The 22753-nt window shown below is 38.3% G+C and overlaps 1 protein-coding gene across 3 annotated transcripts in view; it reads left to right on the forward strand.

Moving 5' to 3' along the window:
• Nucleotides 1–22753, forward strand: part of RAPGEF4 (Rap guanine nucleotide exchange factor 4) — a 223405-nt gene that overhangs the window by 26104 nt on the left and 174548 nt on the right. For 2 of the 3 annotated variants that reach the window (XM_074967602.1, XM_074967599.1), the window contains exon 4: nt 9329–9475. The exons of the other annotated variant lie outside the window; for it this stretch is intronic. In XM_074967602.1, coding sequence (XP_074823703.1) covers nt 9329–9475 — 147 coding nt within the window. The remainder of the gene's footprint in view (nt 1–9328; nt 9476–22753) is intronic. 3 annotated transcript variants of the gene reach the window in all.

Raw genomic sequence — 22753 nt, forward strand, 5'->3', positions numbered from 1 at the left:
AAATGTTTGCTTGCACCCAGTTTACTAAGTGATCTGGATTTCTCTATATGAGTGACTTGTCCTCTTCATTATGTACTATTCCCCCAATTTTTCTATCATCTACAAACATTATCAGTGGCAATTTATGTTTTCTTCCAGGACGTTAATAAAATTGTTAAATAACATAGGGCTAGGAACCAGTTCCTGTAGGACCCCTCAGAAAAACACCTGTTGGAGGATGATTCCCCAATTAACAATTACTTTTGAGACCTATCAATTAGTTTTTAATTGTTTAGTATGTGCCAGGTTAACATTATATTCTAGTTTTTTAATTAAAACTTTGTGTGGTACCAAGTCAAACACCTTACAGAAGTCTAAGTACACTACATCAACATGATTCTCTTTTAACAACCAAACTTGTAATCTCATTGGAAAAAGATATCAGCGTAGACTCAAACATGGCAAATCAACAATTTTAATTTAAAAATGGGATAATCGGTTCTTCTTTTTACTTAGTTGTTAACACCTGAACAGGCTCTGTGTTTCTTTTGTAGTAGGTGTTCATGATGTTAACTACTGTCAGCAAGACGGAACGCAACTGTATGGTGTTGAAATTCCTGATTCTTTTCTATTTTATTAAAACAAGATATTTCCCACATTGATTTAGATGTTAGAGATAACAGGAAAAACACAAATTTAGGATTTGACAGGTAAAACATCTTGTTTTACCTGCACTGGGATAATATTAAGCTATCTTAATATGTGCAGAACTATAGTATATCACAAGAGGGCAGTGCTAGAATACATAAGAAACAAGAGAAATTAGCTTCTGAGGGAACCTGGAATATTTCATACCAAAATGATTAGTTTAAAAATCTCATCCAGCTATTTAATCTGTTCATTTTTTGAGTTTTAACCAGAATAGATTTCTCTGTTAATAGTAATTCTGTCCCTGTGACACAGAGAAAGATGCTAGCTGCTCTCTATTTCTGCAATAATTTCACTTGCTATTGAAATGGGGCAAGACAATTATAATGCAGAAAAGTGACAGAATTACATGTCCAGTAAATTTTGAGTGGTGTATGGGCATTTCCATACAAATTGTGTAAGTGTTGACTCTGTGTTCAGCAATGTGTAAGAAATGGAAGAAGACGTGGTCTATGTTTTAGTGATAAAAGTATCACACTGGAAGGCACGGAAGAATTTTCAGTGGATTTTCTTGCCCTGTCCCTACTCCATTTATTCCCTTCTTTTATGGGTTAGTTAATTGCACCTAACCTGATAACACTTGTATGTGGGATTTGTACATGGAACTCAGTGAAAACTCCTCCAGAGAAACAGTCTCCTTGCCCTGTTATGAGTTTGGTAGAATAAGGTCCTTACTCACTGTTGTAAATGGGTTTTGTAAATGGGTTTTTCCTACAGTGTTTTTAATTTGTACTGTGATAGCACCCCAAGGCCCTATTTAGCTGGGTGCTGTAGAAACACACAAGAAACCTCCACATGCTATAAATTTGTTAACTCCCCTTTGAAAATAGGCAGCTTTTCAAGTGTCACAACTGTAATGCCTCAAAATGAAGCTGTGAGTAAGTTTTTGATAAGAGAAGGCCTCTAAGCAGCCATTTAGGATCATCTTTATTATTATTTTGTTTTTTATTGCCACAAAGTGTGCTAGACTCATAACAGCAGACATCAAAAGACACTAGGCCAGCCTGATCCTGCACCATTGAGCTTTGTCATTGACTTCAGTGAACACAGAATTGGACGCACTATCTCTTCCCACAAATGCTTACAATTTTAATTTGGACAAGACACAATGCAGGAAATGGGGCAGTGAAGGACTAGATATCCGCAAAAGAGTCACGTAGGCCCTGATCCTGCCGCAGTCCATGGGCATGAATCAGAATGCAAGACTGAGCCACAGTTACTAAGTTAAGGCTTGTATGCGTTTTGGTGGGATTTTAAAGACCATATGCAGATAACATGGATCAAGTTAAAAATAGTGAAAAAACTCAATTGCTTATTGTAGGCTTCAGATAAGTGAATTTACAGGTGGGATTTAAATGACGAGGGGTGGGGCTTGGCAGACCAAAGTCGGGGAGGCACATCGATCATAAGCACCTAGAGAATAATAATTTCCTACCTAATTTCCTTCTTTCACAGGGTCGCTGGCTTAGTGAATAGGAGGAAGCAGTAGATGATATGTCTTGATATTAGTAAGGCCTTTGACACAGTCCCACATGACATTCTCAAAGGAAACTATGGAAATGTGGTCTAGATGAAATTACTATAATGTGAGTGCACAACAGGTTGAAAGACTGTACTCAAAGAGTAGTGCTCAGTGGTTCTCTGTCAAACTGGGAGGCTGTATCTAGTGGGGTTCCACAGTCATGGATCCAGCACTATTCAATATATTCATTCATGACTTGGATAATGGAATGGAGAGTATGCATAGAAAATTTGCAGATGACACCAAGATGGGAGAAGTTACAAGGACTTTGGAGGACAGGATTAGAATTCAAAATGACCTGGATGAATTGGAGAATTGGTCTGAAATCAACCAGATGAAGTTAAATAGAGAAAAGTGGAAAGCACTTAGGAAGGAAAAATCAAATGCACAGCTACAAAGTGGGGAATAGTTGGCTAGGTGGTATTACTGCTGAAAAGGATCTGGAGTTTATAGTGGATCACAAATTGAATGAGAGTCACAATGTGATGTATTGTGAAAATGGCTAATACCATTCTGGATTGTATGTAAGACAAGGAAGGTAATTGTCCTATCCAGCACTAGTGAGACCTTAGGTGAAGTACAGTGTACAGTTCTGGGCCCCACACTGTAGGAAAGATGTGGATAAACTGAAAAGAGTGCGGAGAATAGCAACAAAAATGATAAAAGGTTTAGAAAACCTGACCTATGAGGAAAGGGTGTTTTTTAAGAAAAACAAAAAACTAGGCATGTTTAGTCTTCAAACTTAAGTCTAAGACTATCAGAGGGGGAGTCTTCAAGTATGTTAAGGGCTGTTATAAAGAGGACAGTGATCAATGGTTCTCCATGTCCACTGAAAGTAGGACAAGAAGTAATGGATTTAAGCCAGGAAAATTCAGGTTAGATAACAGGAAAAAATTTTTGACTATAAGGGTAGTTAAGCTTCGGAATGGACTTCAAAGGGAGCTTGTGGAATCCCCATCCCTGGAGGTTTTTAAGAACAGGTTGGACATATACCTGTCAGGGATGGTTTAGGTTTACTTCTTCCTGCCGGATGTGGCTCACAAGCTGTAGTTCGCCTACCTCTGTCCTACTGGCTTTTTATGTTAGCATGCCTGATGTCTGATTTGTGTCCATTTATCCTTTTACATAAAGACTGTCCGGTTTGACCAATGTACGTGGCAGAGGTGCATTGCTGGCACATGATGGCATATATCACATTAGTAGATGTGCAAGTGAATAAGCCTCTGATGGTGTCACTAGAGTAGATATGGGGACAAAGAAGGCAACCTCCTCATCAATTATTGGGAGTGGACTACATCCACCCTGACTAAATTGGCCTTCAGCATTGGTTCTCCACTTGTAAGGTAGCTCCCTTCTCTTCATGTGCCTATATATACTTATACCTGTATCTGTAATTTTCAGTCTGCATCTGAAGAAGTGGGTTTTTTACCCATGAAAGCTTATGCCCAAATAAATCTGTTAGTCTTTAAGGTGCCACCAGACTCATTGTTTTTCCAGAGCACAGAGGCACCTCAGGCAATTGCCACTTATCATACAGGGTTTTTAAAAGATTGACATTGCACAGCCTGGCAGTAAGCACCTGACAGCCTTTAGAGTAAATGGCAGAGAATTCCCTGGATGGAGAGATACTGGTTCAGAAATTTCTGTGGTCAGGAGAGACCTGGTTCAGGAGAAAGACATACTGCCAGGACAGCTGGCAGAACTTTTGTTAGTAAGAGGTCACAAAATCCTTGAGCCTTTGGCTAAAGTGCACATGGAAACTGCGGATCTGCAAGCTGAATTAACCGTTGCTGTGGTTCCTCATAATCTTACACTAATTCTTTTGGGTAATGATTTTTTGAATGTGGCTCAGGCTGTCCAGAGCTCTGTCAGCAGCAAGAAAGAATCTTGTGCTGAAGCCCCAGAGGGGAAGAACAAAGCTACAGGAAATGGGAGAGTCTCTCTTTAATTCCTCTTCAGCCCTGCAAAGCAGTTTGCTATGAAGGAATGGGGGTGAGTAAAACCACTTACTGTCTGGTGGCTATCCCCTCAGGGGATGGGAGTGTTTTGCCTGACAGTAGGGAGTCTGTCCAGGTTGCTGGCTGCCAAGAAGTGGCAGTAAAGCAAGGAACAGAACTCACTCTAAAATGCATAGAAAAATGTGTCCTAGCCCAAAGAAAGCCCAAAGAAAAAAGATGTTAGAATCCTAGAGACTGCTGTGGTGGGTGCAGATTCCCTGGACTCTAACTGGAGGCAAACCCAATTCAAGGAGAGAGGAGGGTACAAAGCTTACCAGCAAAGGGTCTGTTCTGGCTGTTAGTTGTGAGCCCACGCCTGACGGGATAAATTCCACTCTAGGGCGCACAGGGGTATGTGCCCTAGAAGGGGGCCCAGGCTGGCAGAACAGGTGGTCTCAGTGGTATCCCAGTACATCAGGTGGCACCTTAAAGGGGGCAACCTGTCACAATGAGATCCTTTAAAAATGACAGGGGTGATCAGAAGGTAACTAGGAGAGAAAAGGCAATTCTTGTCTATAAAGCTTCTGTCCTTTATAGGCTGCTGTGAGCAGAAGGAATATTTGACTGCAACTTTCTTCTCAACAAAGTCACCTTTCAATAATAATGGACTTATAGCCTCTTGTATGTATAATGTATTTGTTTATCTTTCAAGGTCTGATGGCAGTACATTCTGTAAGCCAAATCAATTCTTGGCCTTTCGGCTGAGACTGCCAGTAAATCTGCCAATGGTTTAGTCCATTAGACATTGGACTAAAACTGTAAACTCATTTTACACAGATCAGGCATTTTAAGGTAACAAGTCCAGAACAACTGGGAATGGATTCAGATTAATAACTGTGTTCCGCATTCTGCAGTGAAATCCACTTCAGTGGGTGAGATTCCACACGAGCACAGGAATCCGCTCACATGGATCTCATTGTAAGATCAGGGCCTTAGAACTGAAAAGATCCATAGTCCAGTCTCCTTAACCATCCAATCCCCTGGGATAGTTCTGAAATAAATGACATTACTGGAGCCAAACAAAAGCAGAGTACTAGAAATGAAGACCCTAAATCAACCAACTGTCTGATTAAAAAAATGCACATGTAGTTTACAGTGGAAACACACAAAAAAGACATAGAAAATGTAAAAGCAGCAGAGTCCTGTGGCACCTTATAGACTAACAGACGTATTGGAGCATAAGCTTTCGTGGGTGAATACCCACTTCATCGGATGCATGTAAACTCATTTTACTTGATATAATATTAGTAACACGGTTTGATTTAATTCTAAAATTTAGGATTCTTGAAATGGCCACAAAATATAATCAGTAATTTCTGGCAATGTACCTACTTCTTGCCCATGGCTCATCAACCAGGGGAGATTCATAAGCATATTTCAGCATCATTCTCTGTGCTTAAAATTGCATTGTTTTCCTTTCATGCGTCTAATACGTGATAATAGGCAAATGTTATTAAGACCAAGTAAGTGGTTCTGTAATCGCATTACAAAGACAAATATCCATAATAGTCCAGTTCCCTGAACCATGGCAAATTGCTTTTGTACAGATATTTCCATATAAAATTATATGGTCAGAAAAATAAAATAAATATGGTCTTGGAAAAGAATTAAGGATCTAGGAAAAATTTAACAACTGTTGGTAATAAATTTTCCAGGAAGGCAACTGTGAGCAGTTGTGGGGGGGCAGGTGTGTGGGAGAGAACATATAAGATTATATAGATAGTGGTTACACGGGAGTCCCATTATACCCAGAGACAAAGTTTCTCCTTGGAAAAAGCTTTGTATGATGTTTTTAGAGGTGACATCCTGTAACTATCCAACCATTATCAAACAATGCACTCAAATGGGGGTACAAAGAAATGCCTTTATTTTCCAGGCTGATTTTGTTCTCAAGGACTCTGATACTCTCAGCTTTATTTATTAAATTCAGTAAATGGCTTCTGTTTTGTCCTTACTGCAGAAATAAATTAATGGAATGGAAGAAATAGAAACTTTCCAAATAGACAGATTATGAGCAACATTTACATCTATTACTGACTCTTTACCCCTCAAAAATAGAAGAAAAACCTCTCCACATTTTGGGGCGTGTAGCAATAAAAGGAAAGACTTTTTAAAACCAGAATAGATGAAGGATAGACAGGGACATGTGTTTGTTAAGGAGTCACTTTCTAAGAGACCTGTTGATGAAACAGCTGTTCAACCTAAGAAATAAATTAACACCATAGGTTTTCAGGTCAAGGAGCCTGAGGAATCATGTTTTCATAAAAGAAAAGTCCAGGATTCTGTCAAGTGACAGTTCTTTCAGCTTTTTTTCAGCCACCATTTTGCTACAGGAGAGGTGGGTTCTCTGAGCCAGTTAGGGAGCAAGCCGATCTCGCTTCTTCAGGGCTTCAGAGTCCCATTTTTCCTGCTGCTCTCTGTTTATATTTCTCCTACCCCCTAGGAATGCTTCCTATTAGGCCTGTTAACATTACACACAAGGATCTCCTGCTTTTCACGTAGACTATCTTGAGGATTGCTGGCAGCTAGAAGCTCAGGCTGCTGTTCCCCTCTGAAATCCCAGAAGCAGCAGGAGGTTCTATCTGCCAGGTACCAGCCAAGGTTCACATAGTTATTTAAAAGGAAGAAGCATTAAGGACATGGAAAGATATGTTTGTTCCCATTGCTGTATGTTCTTTGCACACACTGAAATCATAGAGAGTTCAGGTCACAGACTACGTATTTAGGTTCACTGCAATTCAGTGGCAGGTTTAAGATTCAGGTGATGAAAGATGTTGTCTCAAAAATCCTCACTTATAAGAGAGCTGTAATACATCCAATGGAACTGATCAGAATCACAAATTTAAGCCCTCCAACACCAGACATCCATAATGTATGCTCCTCCACTTCTTCTGAAACATTCTTTTTCAAACATGGCGGACTGTAGTGTGCAAAAGGAAATTACTTATTCCCTAAGGTCCAAATTCTGCCACCCTCATTCATATGGAGTAGTGTCTTTCTCTGGGAGCAGTCTCACAGAAGGAGAGAGAATGAGAAAGAGAAAAAGAATTTTGAAGGGGGCAGAAGAGGGTATTTTTTGATTAGAAAGTTAAGTTTATTTAGTGTTTTGAATCTATGATGGAAAGATGATTTGGTTGTTTCAGTTTAAAAAAACTGGATTATTTCCCCATCCTATATCTATCCCCTTTGGATGCTATGTATCATTCTGACAAATGTACAAATAAGTATTTTTAAAGGTGATGTGTTAAAAACACCATAGTTTGCTGACTATTTAAGGTAGTTCAGTTTACTTCAAGCCAAGTTCCCTTATATAATCAGAGAAACTAAAGGATATAAATGAACCAGAAGAATCAGTATTATGAAGAAACATTCCTGTAGTATCATCCACATAAGAATACATTTAAACTGCTAAGAAAAGAAGCTCTTACCAAGCTACTGGCTTATCTGTAAGGGCTAAGGTGGCAATGATTTTCCATATTAGAATAGCAGTTCAACGGTGTATGGTCATTGTGAAAAAACTGTTAGGGAAATACTCTTTATACGAGGAAAGGTAATTTGCTTTGGGAGATAATCATATGTTTGTTAGAAGCAGTACTTCTCTTCTAGTTTCCAATTAAAGTATTTACATGCCACACCAATTAAGCTACTTACATAGTTAACATAGGATCCAGCAAAGGGCATGTATCACATGTGCATAATCATATTTTCCAAAGAAAGATGGCTTGAGGAGATAGTTTTGATATTTCATAGGAAAAGTAGGCAAAGATCTCATATACTTTGCTCAAGTGTAACAAGCATGGTGCTTGCCCCATGCACTCAGGTGCCCACCTCCTTTGGAATGTAGACCCAATGGTCTATTGTCTTGTGCTGTATAGAAAAATCTGCACAGCACAAGCTCATAAAAATTCACCCTCTCCCTCGATGTGAAGAGAGCTATGCACAGCTTCTTTGCCCCCCCACCCCCAGATATGAATTGCACAAACTGGGTTATGGTATAAACAAGAAATAAGTTTATTAACTACAAAAGACAGATTTTAAGTGATTATAAGGGATAAAGCAGATTACTAAGCAAATAAAGCAAAACACACAAACTAAGCTTGATTCACTAAAGAAACAGGTTACAAGATGTAATTTCTCACCCTAAATGTTGAGATGCAGAGTTTCTGTAGCTCAGAGTTCCAGTTATTTCTTCTTACCCTGTCTCACTCTGGACTCACCCCTTCCTTTCCCTTCAGGTTAGTTCCTTTGTCCCTTCAGGTTCTTTCAGCAGTCCTTCTTCTTGGGTAGGCAGTGGAGGAGTGTCGAGATCAACCCGCTCCCCAGACCTTAAAAAGGATTTACCTAAGGCAGGAATCCTTTGTTTGAGCCCCACTCCCGTACAGAGGAAAAGTACCAGCAGTGTCCAAGGTGGTATTTTGTATCAGGTGATCTTATCACCTGACCTGGTAGTGTCACAGCTACATCTCCTAGGAAGGAGAGAGATTAGTATCTTCACAGTCTTATTGTTTCTTCCTAATGGGTCATTCAGAGTGTTTGCCTACTGTCTGGTGGGTGTTCCCCCCAAGTACACACACAGTTGTAATTGTTACATAGTCAATATTGCTAACTCTAGATACAGAAATGATACATGCATACAAATTGGATAATCATATTCAGTAAATCATAATCTTTCCAATAATATCTTACATGAGCCATCCTGTAAAAAGTATAACTTGGTTATGCCATATTCATATCATACACCCTATATTCTTCATAGAAATATGGTTAACGTCACACTCATCATCACATCTGTGTAAAGGGATACATGACCAGAGATCATGACTTTTTCTTCCAAAGGTGGTGGTGATGCCTATTCTCTGTACTTTACAGCAAGGCAGATCTGAACCAGCTAGTGAGCAGGGAAAACAGAATCCTAAGCGCATTCTGAAATCAAGGCTTTCTGCGCCACTGGATCAACCCAGCCATATCCTCTCATCCAAATGTTAAAATGCTTATCCTAGAAAATTAATTAAGAATCTATGGCTGTGCTGTGTAGCATAATCAGCTGATAAGTGATATGAAACTACAGACCCCTTCAAAAGCCAGGAATTTAATACATGTCCTTTTTATTTTTGATTCGAAGGATGCTGTAACAATATGTACCTTGGGAATAGGAACCGCTTTTGGAGAGTCAATTCTGGATAACACCCCTCGCCATGCTACTATTGTTACCAGGGAATACAGTGAGCTCCTTCGAATTGAGCAGAAGGATTTCAAAGCACTTTGGGAGGTAAAGCCAAAAGACTTATTGAACAATTAATATGGTTAGAGAAAAGTGAAATGTATATATATAATAACATTATGATTGTGTCTTAATGTGTTCAGTTTTAGCAGAGGAATATACCTTTTTAAAAAAAATTTGGAGAATGAGTGAAATCCACTTGTCCCTTTTTGGTACTTCATCTTCTGCAAGATTATATATCCTTATTAATATATCTTCAAAGACCATCCTGTTTTTTTTTTGTCTTGACAACTTTGCTTAATAAGTTACTCCACAAATGCATTAGTCTCCAACAAGAAATAACTTTCTGATATTTGTTTTAAAATTTACTTTAACTGCTGTATACTTCTCCCCTTAACTTATTTCATAAAATGAAACTAACTCAGATTAACATATTTGTTTGTGCTCTCCATTTGCTGGTTTGTCAGACTTATATTTACGTTTGACACCAGCTAGTCGAATCGCATAGCGGACCCTGATCAAATTGCACTTGCATATTGTTCCTCATCCCTCCTTGTTATCACCACCAAATGGAAGAGTTTTAGAATTGGTAACTGACTGAAGAGCACTTAAAAATAAATGTGTTATTTGGCATAGTGAATACTTGCAAAGCCCCCCAATACTTCACTCTTTAGTGAATGTATGGTTCTTGAATCTGCTTGCTACTGTTATCTAGTTGGGTGTCCTTGCCGAGCACGTGTCATTAGTGTGCTTGCATGTTTAGTTGGCAGATTTTATGATTCATATCTGAATTTTTGCAAGATTTGAAAAATGTTATTGGTAATTAGAAGGCACCATTTAGATCTAATCCACACTATGCAATCTAATCCGTATAAATGGACCGCTGGGTCCATGCAGAGCCCTATTGATTTAATTGGAATCTGTACAAGTTTAGGGGTCCACATATAGCAGATTGTGACCTAAAGCTGAGGTTCTGCAAATATTATGTTTAAACAATGATTACTGCTTGTAGCATTCTAGCTTAGTTTCCTTGGCCAGTGTGGGCAAGGTTTGGGCTTTTTCCGCTTTCTGTGACCTGTATTAACCAAACAGTGCTATCCTCTAGCAAGTATTATAATAAAGCTTTCAGAAAAATTTCCTGGCAACGTTGGTCAGAGAAACATCACTAGTGTCAGTCCCCTGTAAACGTAGTTGTTCCAGGCATGTTTTATATACTATAGCATGGGTGGGGCATCAGAGTTGCAAAGTACTGTTGAAACATGTCTCTCACTGAATACACTGATAGTGGCAGACTTTGCTTCATTGGTTGTGCTTCTGTAACTTAGAGCAGAATTTGGCCCAATGTCTTTAGCTCAAATAGAGCTGTAGGAAAACATTCGAGTAAATATGTGAAGAATGCTGTTCCTGCAATGCTCTAGGCTCCATCTCCACTACAGATTTTACAGTGTTTAAGTGCCACGCTTAACTATGGCATGCCTTGACCATCTTGTAACGTGGTTTAGTGTTGTGTTTACAGATGGCAAAACTTGTAATGCAGATGGAGTCTTGAATGTTAGTGATGGAAGAGAACAAACCTGAGCTCAGGTTTTGTCAGTTAAAATGCTTTTAGTTCACCTTTACGTAGACCAGGGATTGGCAATCTTTGGCACGCGGCCCGTCAGCGAAATCCACTGGCAGGCTGGGATGGTAGCGGTGGCCAGCACATCCTTCGGCCCACGCCGCTTTCCACAGCCCCCGTTGGCCTGGAGTGGCGAACCGCAGCCAGAGGGAGCTGCAATCGGCTGAACCTGCGGACGCTGCAGGTAAACAAACCGTCCCGGCCCGCCAGCGGATTTCCCTGACGCGCTGCATGCCAAAGGTTGCTGATCGCTGACCTAGATGTAGGACAAGAGGTGTCATCTGTGATATCCAAGGGATTTCCTTTCTAAAAACAAAGTCATTGGATTTCATCTCTGATAAATGGAAAAAAAATTGTTTAGCATATGGTTCCTTTTTTCAATTCTGAACGTTGCATGCTTTTAAATATATCTCCCTCTGTCACAAACACCTTAAAGATGTTCAAACAAGAATTACAAAGCACTTTTAAAATGTTTTTCCTTTGACTACTCTTACTTAAATGGTTGATACAATGCTGTTTATTTTTACAGAGCAACTTTTATTTTTTATAATGTTTAAATTATAACAACCCAATACAAAAATGGTAGCCGCCATCAAGAGAGAGCTGTCTTGGGAGCTTTTAGCAGACACTTTTCAGTGTATTTCTGACCTGTTAAAATTTTATACAAACAATATTGGACATGCTGCAGATGTCACTCGTAGACTACAGCTTGACTGGCATGTGCTCTCTGCACACTTTGCAATCAAATTCTTTCTGAATTTTTGTGAAGTCTCTCTTGTGGGCAATATTCCTAAACATCCAACAAGAATGCTGAAGAAGTTAGCACTAGTTGGTAGTTTAGGATGTATTAGCAGGACTTGAAAGGGGTTTTTGCAAGGCTGCTTTTGTCTGTATGCAGTACATTAATTCCAAAGCCACGACATATGTTGCTGCTAAAAAAATAAAACTATTCTTTACAAAGAAGGAATATATTCAAAATATATGTGACTTCTTTATGAAAATCTCTGAAAATATTAGTAATATTATAATATTTTCTTTGTACCATAAGTGCACATCTTTCCCTTTAGAGTAACTTTTTGTGGGATTTGTGGTGTTCAGGGCTTGTTCTAAGATCAGGTCACCTTTGTTTACCCAAAGCAGATTCTGGCAAACGTGTTCTGACACAGTGAACAAAGACCATGCTGTTCCATAACTTCTATATTTGCATTTATTAAAATGCTCTATATAACTAAGAATGGGCCACAGATTAGTTTTCAGTGGTGTCCTGGGAAAGACAAAAGAAGGCAACAATGTCAGCATAGTTACAGCAAACATCTTCAGGAAATTAATATTAAAATCCACTGCATACCATTTTCAGCCCTCTAGATAATTAGAGCTGAATTCCAGGGGTGGGATGGGAGATGCTGTTTAATTTCCTTAACAAATTCAGGAAGAATTTTAAAGTAAGGCTATCTTTATAAAGTCACACCGTGGTGCCAATTTTGAATCAGAACTATTTTCATACAATTTTTTCTGTATATTTGTTTAAATCAAATTGTAAATTGGTTATATGCCTGTATAAAGTTACAACACTGTAAGAAACAATATTATTGATCTTCTATATTGCTTCATATCCCAGGACACACACAACCTGATAACATAGTTAATATGTATTTGGCTTAATACAGAACCCGGGACTCTTATTTTAAATACTGTAGGACTTCATTGAGAATACTTGACCCTCTACCTGAAAAGTAATAGATTTACTTCTATACAGATTTTTTGGGGGTCTTTTTTCCTCCCTGATTTTTATAAACTTTGTATATGTGGAAATACAGTAGTTCTACCAGATGCGTGTAGGAGAGAAGGCAGCTTGTGTTCCTTGGGAAAGAATATTTGAAAAAAATAGGATATTCTTTTTGCCCTTTAAATACAGACAAGATCTTCTATGACCTCCATTTTTAATAATCAGGGAATAAGCCAGTCAAAACAGATGATATTGTCTTGACAATAGCAATTACCAGGTAAAATGGTCTCGTCTTTTCTGTAATGACTACGTCTGTTTAAGCAGCACCCTGTTCATGAACATCTGCTCAGCCTCAGAGAGTGCTCATCCTCAGAGACATCTAGTTTTACACCAACAGCTGGTGCAGCACATTGGAGAAGATGAAATCTCTGGCTAAGTTCTTACCGTGAGCTGAACATATTGTTTGACAAAGAAGCTCTCGGAGGAGTCCAGAATCTCCAGTGTCATACTTTTGTGCACTGGCTTATCTCTGGCCTTACTCTTCAAGGAGTGTTAACACAGTCAAAAAATATTCTTCGTGTAAGAATGTATTAGTCGCTCTGTTAGCACTATGCACTTACATGATGTTTTATGAACATATACTAAGAGACATTCCCTATCCCCAAAAGAACTTACTTTCCCCCTTTGGCATGATCAGGATAGTACAGAGCTACTTCCTAGCCCTGAATACTGCAAAGGACTAAGAAAGCCATATCCAAAAATAAACATAAAAGCAGAGACGACACACTAGCAGCTCTGGTCACGCATATGCTGTTGGGTCTGTGGTTCACTCCACCTCCAATGTTCTGATTCTTTTAGACAGACAAGGAAAGAACTACATTTATTTGTATGGTGTATCTGTTATAGGAGTTCTCACTACTCTGTCTTCAAGCTTTGTCCTTTCACGCAGTTACAAACTGACTCAAACTAAAACAGGAAGGAAGTGCATCTGCTGGGAGGTGACTTATTTTTAGAAGTCTTTCCTACTACTGTGAATTGCTCAAGCTTCTTGGATAATGTACAAACAGCTAGTTTCCTCTTCTGTGGAATAACATACATTCCCTGAGAGAGATTTGATCATGATTAAATGAAGAGCTGATCTTTACTTGGTGTGCAGTAACGTTGGAGAGAGAAAGAGAGCTGGCCTCTACAAGGTCAGAATGAATACTTTTATTCTTTTTATTCGCATTCAACAGCATTACACATTGCAGCCTGATAAATAATAGTGTAACTTGTGCCCTGCTGATGCCCTTCCGATGGTATTCTAGTGGACCTCAGTGTGTCTCACTGCATTGAAATCAGAACTTCTGAAAAAAATGCTTTCTCTTGGAAAGTGCTAATGTTACCATTTAATGAGCTGGTCAAAAATGGGTCCTCTGTGAAAACACAGGAATTTACAAGTAGATGCAGTGGAAATTTGTTTAAGAAATACAAATATTGAACTGCGTAGTGACTTGAATGTTGCATAGTATTAGATGTGAACTTTTTGAAAGGGTTGGTTAGGTTCTCAAATAATCAGATTAACGGCAATTACTTTGCTCTGAGTGCAAACGTACATGATGTCTGTCTGACCTTTCTAATGCAGTCTTCATCTTAGGATGTAGGCACCACTTTTATGTCAATGGGAGTTCTGTGTGATCTTAACAACAGGCTGGATTTGTAAAGATTTTCACTCATTTATATTTTCCATTTGATCATTCTTCTTAAACACAGCAAATGAGTTATTTATGTACACAGTACTGTGTCGTCATTAAATTGCATTTAAGTGTTTTGGAATTAAATACAGTAGACTATTTCTGAGAAGTAGGATTTCCCTTTCCTCTTGATAAGTGGAGAACATACATTAAATATTGGTACAAAAGAACCTATTGTTTTCTTTGTAGTAGAACCTTTCTCAGAATACTGTTTCTTGTGTAAGGAATACTGGGAATCTCGAGTCAGTATCAGCACTTTCTAATTCACCTTTTCATTGTTGAGTATTGCATAGCTGATATGTTTCACAGTTAATTTGAGAGGGAGAGTAAACTAGATATAAGAAATGAAATATTGAAATAAAAATGCAAGAGAAAAATCAGATTCAAGTCCAGATGCCTAAATGATTTGGTTGATTTATGGTATACTATTTTGACAGTTTATTGCTCAATAATCAATTGCATAAATCATTGCTATAGTTTATTGATTTCCACTAGGTAAGTACAGTACAGATATAAAACCATATAATTAATAAAGTGAAGAATATTTAGCTTTATGGGATGATCGCGTGATTTAAAATAGTGAAGTGTTGAGACCCACAGAAGTATAAAAAATGTGTGCATGGAATAGTCCGTTACGCGTAACCACTTAATGGCATCCTCTTCATTGGCTGCTGAAACTCTACCTGGATAGTTATTTCTCTCAGATGGGTTTATTTAAGAAATGGAAAGAGGATCAGGTTATAGTAGATTGCCTTCTGAGCATAGCATCGGGCAACCTGTCAAATAATTGTTTCATCCGACTGAAGAAGAATCAGTCCATGTAATAAGGTAGACAGCACACATTACAGAAAAATAAAAATATGGAGAAGTACAAGCTTATGAAATCTAGTGTCTTGTGTAGTTCGGAAATACACACTTGACCATCAGATGCTTGTGCAAAGGAACAGAGCTAGTGTGAGAGATGCAAGAAATGTAGTGGTGATTGGCAGACAGAAGATTGTTGCTGGAGTAACACATTAAAAAAGTCAGAGCACATGCTAATTACTAATATGACAGTAAACACAGATTTGGCAGAAAGTGGGGAAAAGCTTCTTAAGCAGCCAACATCTCACCTTCGTATCTTGCATATTACTCTTTTTACGTGTTTTACCGACATGAACAAGGAGAACTTCTAAAATATTTATTACACTCAAATTGGTGTCAGATTTTGCTCTCAGTTACACTGGTATAAATTCAGAGTTACTCCTATGAAGATGGTGAAATAATACTGTATTTACACAGGTATGACTGAGAGTAGAACTGGCCCAAAGTGTTGCTATTACTCTGGATTTGATTATTTTGCAATATGCTTTTACTGTTCTTTAGTTTAAATGTTTATTTTCAAAGAAAAGTTCTTAATTTTAATAAATGATGCTCTGTCTGGTAGTGCAGATGTAAATTAATATGGAATGAAATTTTAGCCCAGTAGGTGAATTGAAGCTTACACCAGAAGAAGCTGCAGTTGTGTAAGAACACAGCAGTAATGGAGCTGTGCTGGTGGAAGGTGGAATGCTAAATACTTGCCCAGCTTTTGTGGCTCTGTGGCAGGCCATAATGGATCATAAGAGTGTACCTCAGTAGGGGGCTTTGCTTAAGCAAAAGTCTCCTTAGCAGTATTTGTTCCCAAGCCCTCCTCATCTGCTTGTGGGATAAGTTAAGGGACTTTGGGCTAGTCTCCACTGGCAACGCTAAAGCACTGCTGTGCCAGCGCTTGAATGTGGCTTGTGTGGTCTTCCAGCGCTCTAAAAAACCCACCTCCACGAGGGGCAAAGCTACCAGTGCTGGGAATGCGGCTCCCGGTGCTGCTGCACTGTCTATGCTGGCGTTTTACCGCGCTGAAACTTGCTGTGCTCAGGGGGTGTTTTTTCACACCCCTGAGCGAGAGAGTTGTAGCGCTGTAAATTGCCTGTGTAGACAAGCCTGGAGTAGACATAAGATGAAACCTTTCTTTGATAAAATCCTTGATAATGGCAGGAAAAAAAAACAGGCATTCATTTGAGGTTGGGATGTTTTCTTTATGTCTGAGGAGACAGTATGTTACAGATATCAGACATAGTACATGTGACAGGACGTGTGATAGTTCTCTGAATGCAAACAATTCAAACAAATATTTACGGCTGTTTCACCTGAAAGGTGGTTCAATACTCTTTTTCTCTATTTATGGCTTGAATTAACTGTTAACAGATACATTTTTATTACCACTCATCAATCTGTCATCTCATTAGATTTCATTAACAAAGTAAGGTCAGGTCTGGTCAGTTCTTGAGTGGGAGACCTCCAGGGAAAACCTAAGGTGCTATCCAGAAGTGGTTCGGAATATCTGAATATTATCCCTCTGAGACTATAGCAAACCAGAGGTGCCTTATAGTGGTCTTTTAGATCTATAAAGATATAAAGCTGAAGCATTGGCCACTGTGGTTATGAAAGATCACATGGCACTTTTGAAAGAGTGGGCAAATTATATTCTGCCTACCTTGGTAGTTTTCATTTGGATGTATTCATCACTTCTTGTAGCAAAAATGCTGTATATTATATAACACTCTTTATGACAAATCTATCTTCTTCTGTGAGGACTTTACTGGTAATTACGTGTCTTAGAAGAGAAATCACCAACTGTTCAGAATTTCCATGGCAGTCATCCAGAGGAATTTTTCTGTTGGGGCTGATGGTGCTGGTGAGCATGCTGAACTGATTTTGTAAATGCTTACAAATGATGTTTTAGTTTTCAGTTAGTGGGATTATGTTCAGTAAGCTCATAATCAGTGGTGATCTACTCTGTTTCAATTGATGCGCTGTGTCCTTCTGTATGATATCCAGTATTGCCATACAGATGCAATTTATGCGAAAGGCCAAAGGGGCCAAATGGCATTAAATCCACTAGTCTACACAAACATTTTAGTTTATGGCAAACGGGGGTGTAAATTTACCCCACTCTAGCCTGCCATGCACTGTCTGTGTGGGCCCTGCTGCTGCACACTAACAGTTACTTAGGCACTTTGATCTATTCCCATTTCAAAGCAGTTTCCATTTCACTTTAGTTATTCTTGATTTAAGGTGACAGAGTCTTGGGACTCTCCTTAAGCAGTTAAAAGGGTGGTCTCTGCCGATGTTTTGAGGCTGCTATTTCTCCTGGAATTTGTACAGCTAAAGTTGCATTTTACCCAATGAACTTGTTTTATTTTTAATTAATGCTAAAAGCTTTTGACCCTGAGCAGCTTGTATTTTTAACATTGCATCTCTATCATTGTATGTTATTCCTCCATTTAACATAGTCTGAAAAACACAACTCCCATTTTGAGATGCATAGTTGTGGACTTCAGTTGATAGAAAATAATGAATGAAAGAAATATTTGCAAGACTCACAAGAGACTTTCAAGATTCTCAAAACAGTCTGTCTTTCTTGCCAAATGTACACTTTTCTTGTCAAATGTTTGCTTCAGTAACAAACAATACAGTACCATGTGTAAACAAGAAAATCGCTGCATTAAAATTTAATTCATCTTGTCCAGAATTTGTGTTAAATTGACTGGAGCTCTGGTTCTGACTGGATTTGTAGTTGGCAAGGGCTTTCATCGCCTTAGAGCGGATACCAAAGTAATCAACTGCGAAAGCTGTGCTTATACTTCTGGACCTTTTGATCTGACACAGTTTATCCATTCTTCTGCTCAACCTCATGGTTATGGGGATGAGGTTATTTTGGGCATTGACACTTCCTAATCTCTCAGTTAACATTGCCATCTCAGCTTTTGGTTTCTTTTCAAATGAATCTTTCTTTTTCATCTGGCACAAAAAATTAATCTGTTATCCACCCCAGAGACAGTTCAGTTCCTTCAGGTTCTAAATACATTCATTGCTTAGTTAGAGGTTTCCTTTTAATAATGAGATATATTGCTGTTTTATATAACTCTACAGTTCTAGGTATTTCAGTGTGTCCCTTAAAGGCATTGTTTTAAAGAGCATACTACTTCTGTGTGCTTGGTGCTTATGCTTATAATGGACAAGAAAAATAATAATATATCATTTATTACATCAATATATGTTTTCACATTTACATTTTTAATCCATCCGTTTCAGATGCTGGCAATTTGAAAAAATTAATATACAGGTCCTTGATAATACACAGTGGAAGATCTTTTTGCAGATTAATGAGCAAGAAAGCAAACAAACAGAAAAGCAGTGATAGTATATCAGATTGTACTCTGTTCACTTTTCTGATAAGTGTAGCTTAGTTTTTTGAAATATTTTTGTGAATAATACATAAGGCATGCCTTACAAAACCTACTCATTGTTGGTTTTCCCTTCCCAGAAGCTTCAGTAGCCTGCATCTAAACAAATCCAACTATTTAAATCTAATCTAGGTGTGTAGTATAAGAAATGGTCTAATTTTTTTTTCTTGGCCTGCCTAGGGTATAACAGTTCAGTTAAAAACCTTTCCTTTCCCCAGAATATATTCCAAGTTTTAAAATAGAAGTTCTCCCCTTCTAGGGTATAAGCAGGGGACTCTTTGCCCTTTCCTTTAGGCTGCTTTCTCCCCGCTACCATGGGTGAAATCCTGACCTTATTGAAGTCCATCGGAGTTACTCCACTGACTTCAGTTGGGCTAGGATTTCATCCCAGATTACCACTTCTTGCTTCCTTTTAGGACCTGCAGTTTGGCCATCTCATAATCTATTGACACCAGGTTTATGTTCTCTACACCTTTCGCCATTTCTTTGCTATTTCCACACCTTTACCTAGGTGACAGGAAATGAGAGGGTTGGGTTGTACAGTAGATTTGAGGGCCAGTTGTTCAGGGGCTCCATTAAATCAGACAGGTTTAGGCATATGTATGTCTGTATATAAATTAAAAGCAGTAGATATGCTCAGGTAAGTCAAATTAAAGCTTTACAAAATATACAAATTCCATATGCACCAGAATAATCTGACACTTAGAAATGAAATTGTATCAAAGTTAAAAGGAAATCTCTTCTTAATAGGAAGATAATTGCTATACAGGATCTATCCAGCGGGCCATATTCGAGTATTCTGTCTCCAACTCTGCCCAGTACCAAATGCTTCAGAAAAAGGTTCAAGAGTCCTTGTGTAACAAGGCATGCTGGCACTGTAATGCACTATTCTGTTCCTGTTTCAGCCCAAACAAGAAGGTAATTCTGAGACTTGTAGTTTCCAGGGTTGATGGGAGATAGAGGCACAGCAAGAAATGCTGGGGAGACACCCAATGGGATAAAAGAGTTATACGTCATAGTCATTTGTTTGAGGGTGATTATGTAATCGGAGTTTAAAATTCCCTTCCTACGTTTAGTATTTATTGATATAAATTCAGACCGCTTATATATCAACTGCCAATCTTCCCCTGAGTAATCTGTCTTTAATTTTGCATTCCACCTCCTGGTTGAACTTCGAAAAATCCCTTTGACTGCCAATCAAAAACATCATCTTGGAATATTAATCACTCAACTTTCCAAATATAGCTGAGACTCATTCAGTTATTTCCCCAAACTGTATTAAGATATTGTTTGAGTAACACAAATGGGCAGAAATGACAAGCTGGAATATCATAGGTTTTGTTTTATCATTGAAAAAGATATTGATATTTCTTTATCAAACACATCAGTCAACCTAATTATGCCTTTTCTACACACAGTTTAAAACAGATAGCTAAATAAACTCTAGATCAACTAGTATATTATATTAGATATAATGTTATGTAACATAACATTACATAACTATAATTATTACTATCGGGTTGTATAATCTAATTTTGATGAGTTAATCTTTCATATTGGAATATTTTAATACGTTTAAAAAAAATAAAATCAACATGATGAATCCTCACTACAGCATTCTGCTAATAATATTTTGTTGAGAAGTAGGCAAAGTGCCCCTTCTATATCACGAGTCTGATTTGTCTTGTGTACCCCAAGTTTCACCTCACTTAAAAATTACTTGCTTACGAAATCAGACACAGCACACTATTATTTAAAAATTGCTTATTTTCTCATTTTTGCCATATAATTATAAAATAAATCAAATGGAATATAAATACTGTACTTACATTTCAGTTATAGTCTGTAGAGCAGTATAAACAAGTCATTGTCTGTAAGAAATTTTAGTTTGTACTGACTTTGCTAGTGCTTTTTAGGTAGCCTGTTGTAAAACTAGGCAGATATCTAGATGAGCTGATCTACCCCCTGGAAGACCTCAGCATACCCCCAGGCGTACACATACCCACTGTTCTATATGATGAAAACCACCATCTATATGATGAAAACCACTGTTGTATATGATGTATTGGATCTGAGATTAGCCTGGTGTGCAGTCTTCAAAAAAATATATTCCTTTGTTATCCCATTTAACCATGTGTGTAATAGCTATATGTATTGTGTGTGCACACATGTGTGATTAATACAATATGCATGTTAAATATAACTATATATATGTTTGTTAAATGATATAGCTTGTGCTTGCTTTCTCAGTAACTGATTGAAAGCAATACCATAAGCATGAAAGGAAATAATCCTCATTGGACATCTGACATGTAGCTTTGCAAAGGCTGGAGCCAGCAGTTGGAATCTGCAGGCTGAAAAAACAGCTCCAGCTCTTCATTCCACGAGCAAAATGTAGAGCACCAGTATCAGAAGATGCCACCTATCTGCCAAGTGATTCCAGCACTGTAGACTCACTCTCTTAGTGTTATACCAATAAAATAAAAACCAGCAGGCTCTTATTAAAGGGGATAGAGCAAAATGCCACATTTATTGTGAATACAGAAAGAATCATAGTAAGCAGTTAGTTATAGCTATAACATTCCATTCAATCTCATATTTATTCACACATTCATTCATACACACACACAGGTTCTGCAAGGTTGTTATCATAGTTACCAGCCTTAGAGTTGCTCGTGCCAAGCCACTGGCCAGGTGGCCTGGACACGAAGAGGGAGTAGGGCCTTGTCAGATGCACATCTGATGCTCCTTGGTTTGCAGAATCAGACCCCAAAGAACTCAGTCCCTTGGTTCTGTTTTTATAGGTCTTTGGTCTAATACAAGTCTATGGAGGTTGCTTTATCATGCTGTTGCTGAATCAATCAGCAGATGGCACATTCCTGACAGCTCTGTGCTGCCAGATGTTATTTTGTTCTTCGGTTCTCCATCCTTGAGGCTGTTGGGTGGATTCCAGTCTGCCCTTTGGGGGTCCTCTGGTTGTTTCCACTTGACGCCTTCTTCAGCCGATCGAAACTGGATTCTTAGGCTGGCACCTCCCTGATCGATCATTTATTATCCACATACATCCTCTATCTCTGTTTTAATCACAATTGTTAACAAAGTGAGATAAATACGGTAAAAGGGCGGGGAGTCTCTATGTGTTGTTTCTGTTGTTACAGAGTATTGCTTTGAGTCTCTCCCTGTGTGAGTAGTTGTTGTTACAAAGTATTGCTTTTAGAACAGACTCTGTCTTAGGATGTACTAATACAATTAGCAGCTTGCAAGTTTCACACAGAGAGGGAGAGAAACAGTAAAAACAAGAGACCAAAAACCGAGAGACCTCTTGATTTAGTAATACACTGGAATTTAAACTATGGGGAATCAAACTCATTTCTGATTTTAATACAGAACTTCTTTAATATGATCCAACATTAGAGCTCTGGGAAAGAATAAACAAAAATGAACATTGTCCTCAAGTAAAAATAAACTCTTAGTCTTTGGTTATCTTACTGCAGTTGCCCCCAGACCAATCATTTATTTTTTTTATGCTGTACACATTCATCTGTGTACATATTCAGAGGCATGTTTTGGGCTGTGCAGTCTGACTTTTATCTCAATTGGGTCCTGGCCAACTAAATCCTCCTATGACACTAAAAAAATTGTATTTTTCTTAAATTTAATTTTGGGGAATTTTTTTTTTTGGCTGATGTATGCTCTTTTGTTTAATTATCTCTGGAGATAATGCTATAATCTCTCTCGCTCTCGCGCTCTCTCTCTCTCTCTCTCATAGCTATATCTATACAGACACTCAAAAGCCTATTTCCTTTCTGCCGCCACTTCCTGGACATAACCATTTTACTGGTTCACTTTTCTTCCCCAAATGTATGAGTTAGATTTTAAATGTTTCAAAACTCTATACCACCTTTGCAGCTCTTATCCCACATGAAGTCAAAGCCAAAATTCCCATTGACTTCAGTGGTGCAGGAGCATGTCCTGAGCTCTCTG

Source organism: Natator depressus, chromosome 11 (assembly GCF_965152275.1).
Source record: "Natator depressus isolate rNatDep1 chromosome 11, rNatDep2.hap1, whole genome shotgun sequence".
Classification (NCBI taxonomy): domain Eukaryota; kingdom Metazoa; phylum Chordata; order Testudines; family Cheloniidae; genus Natator; species Natator depressus.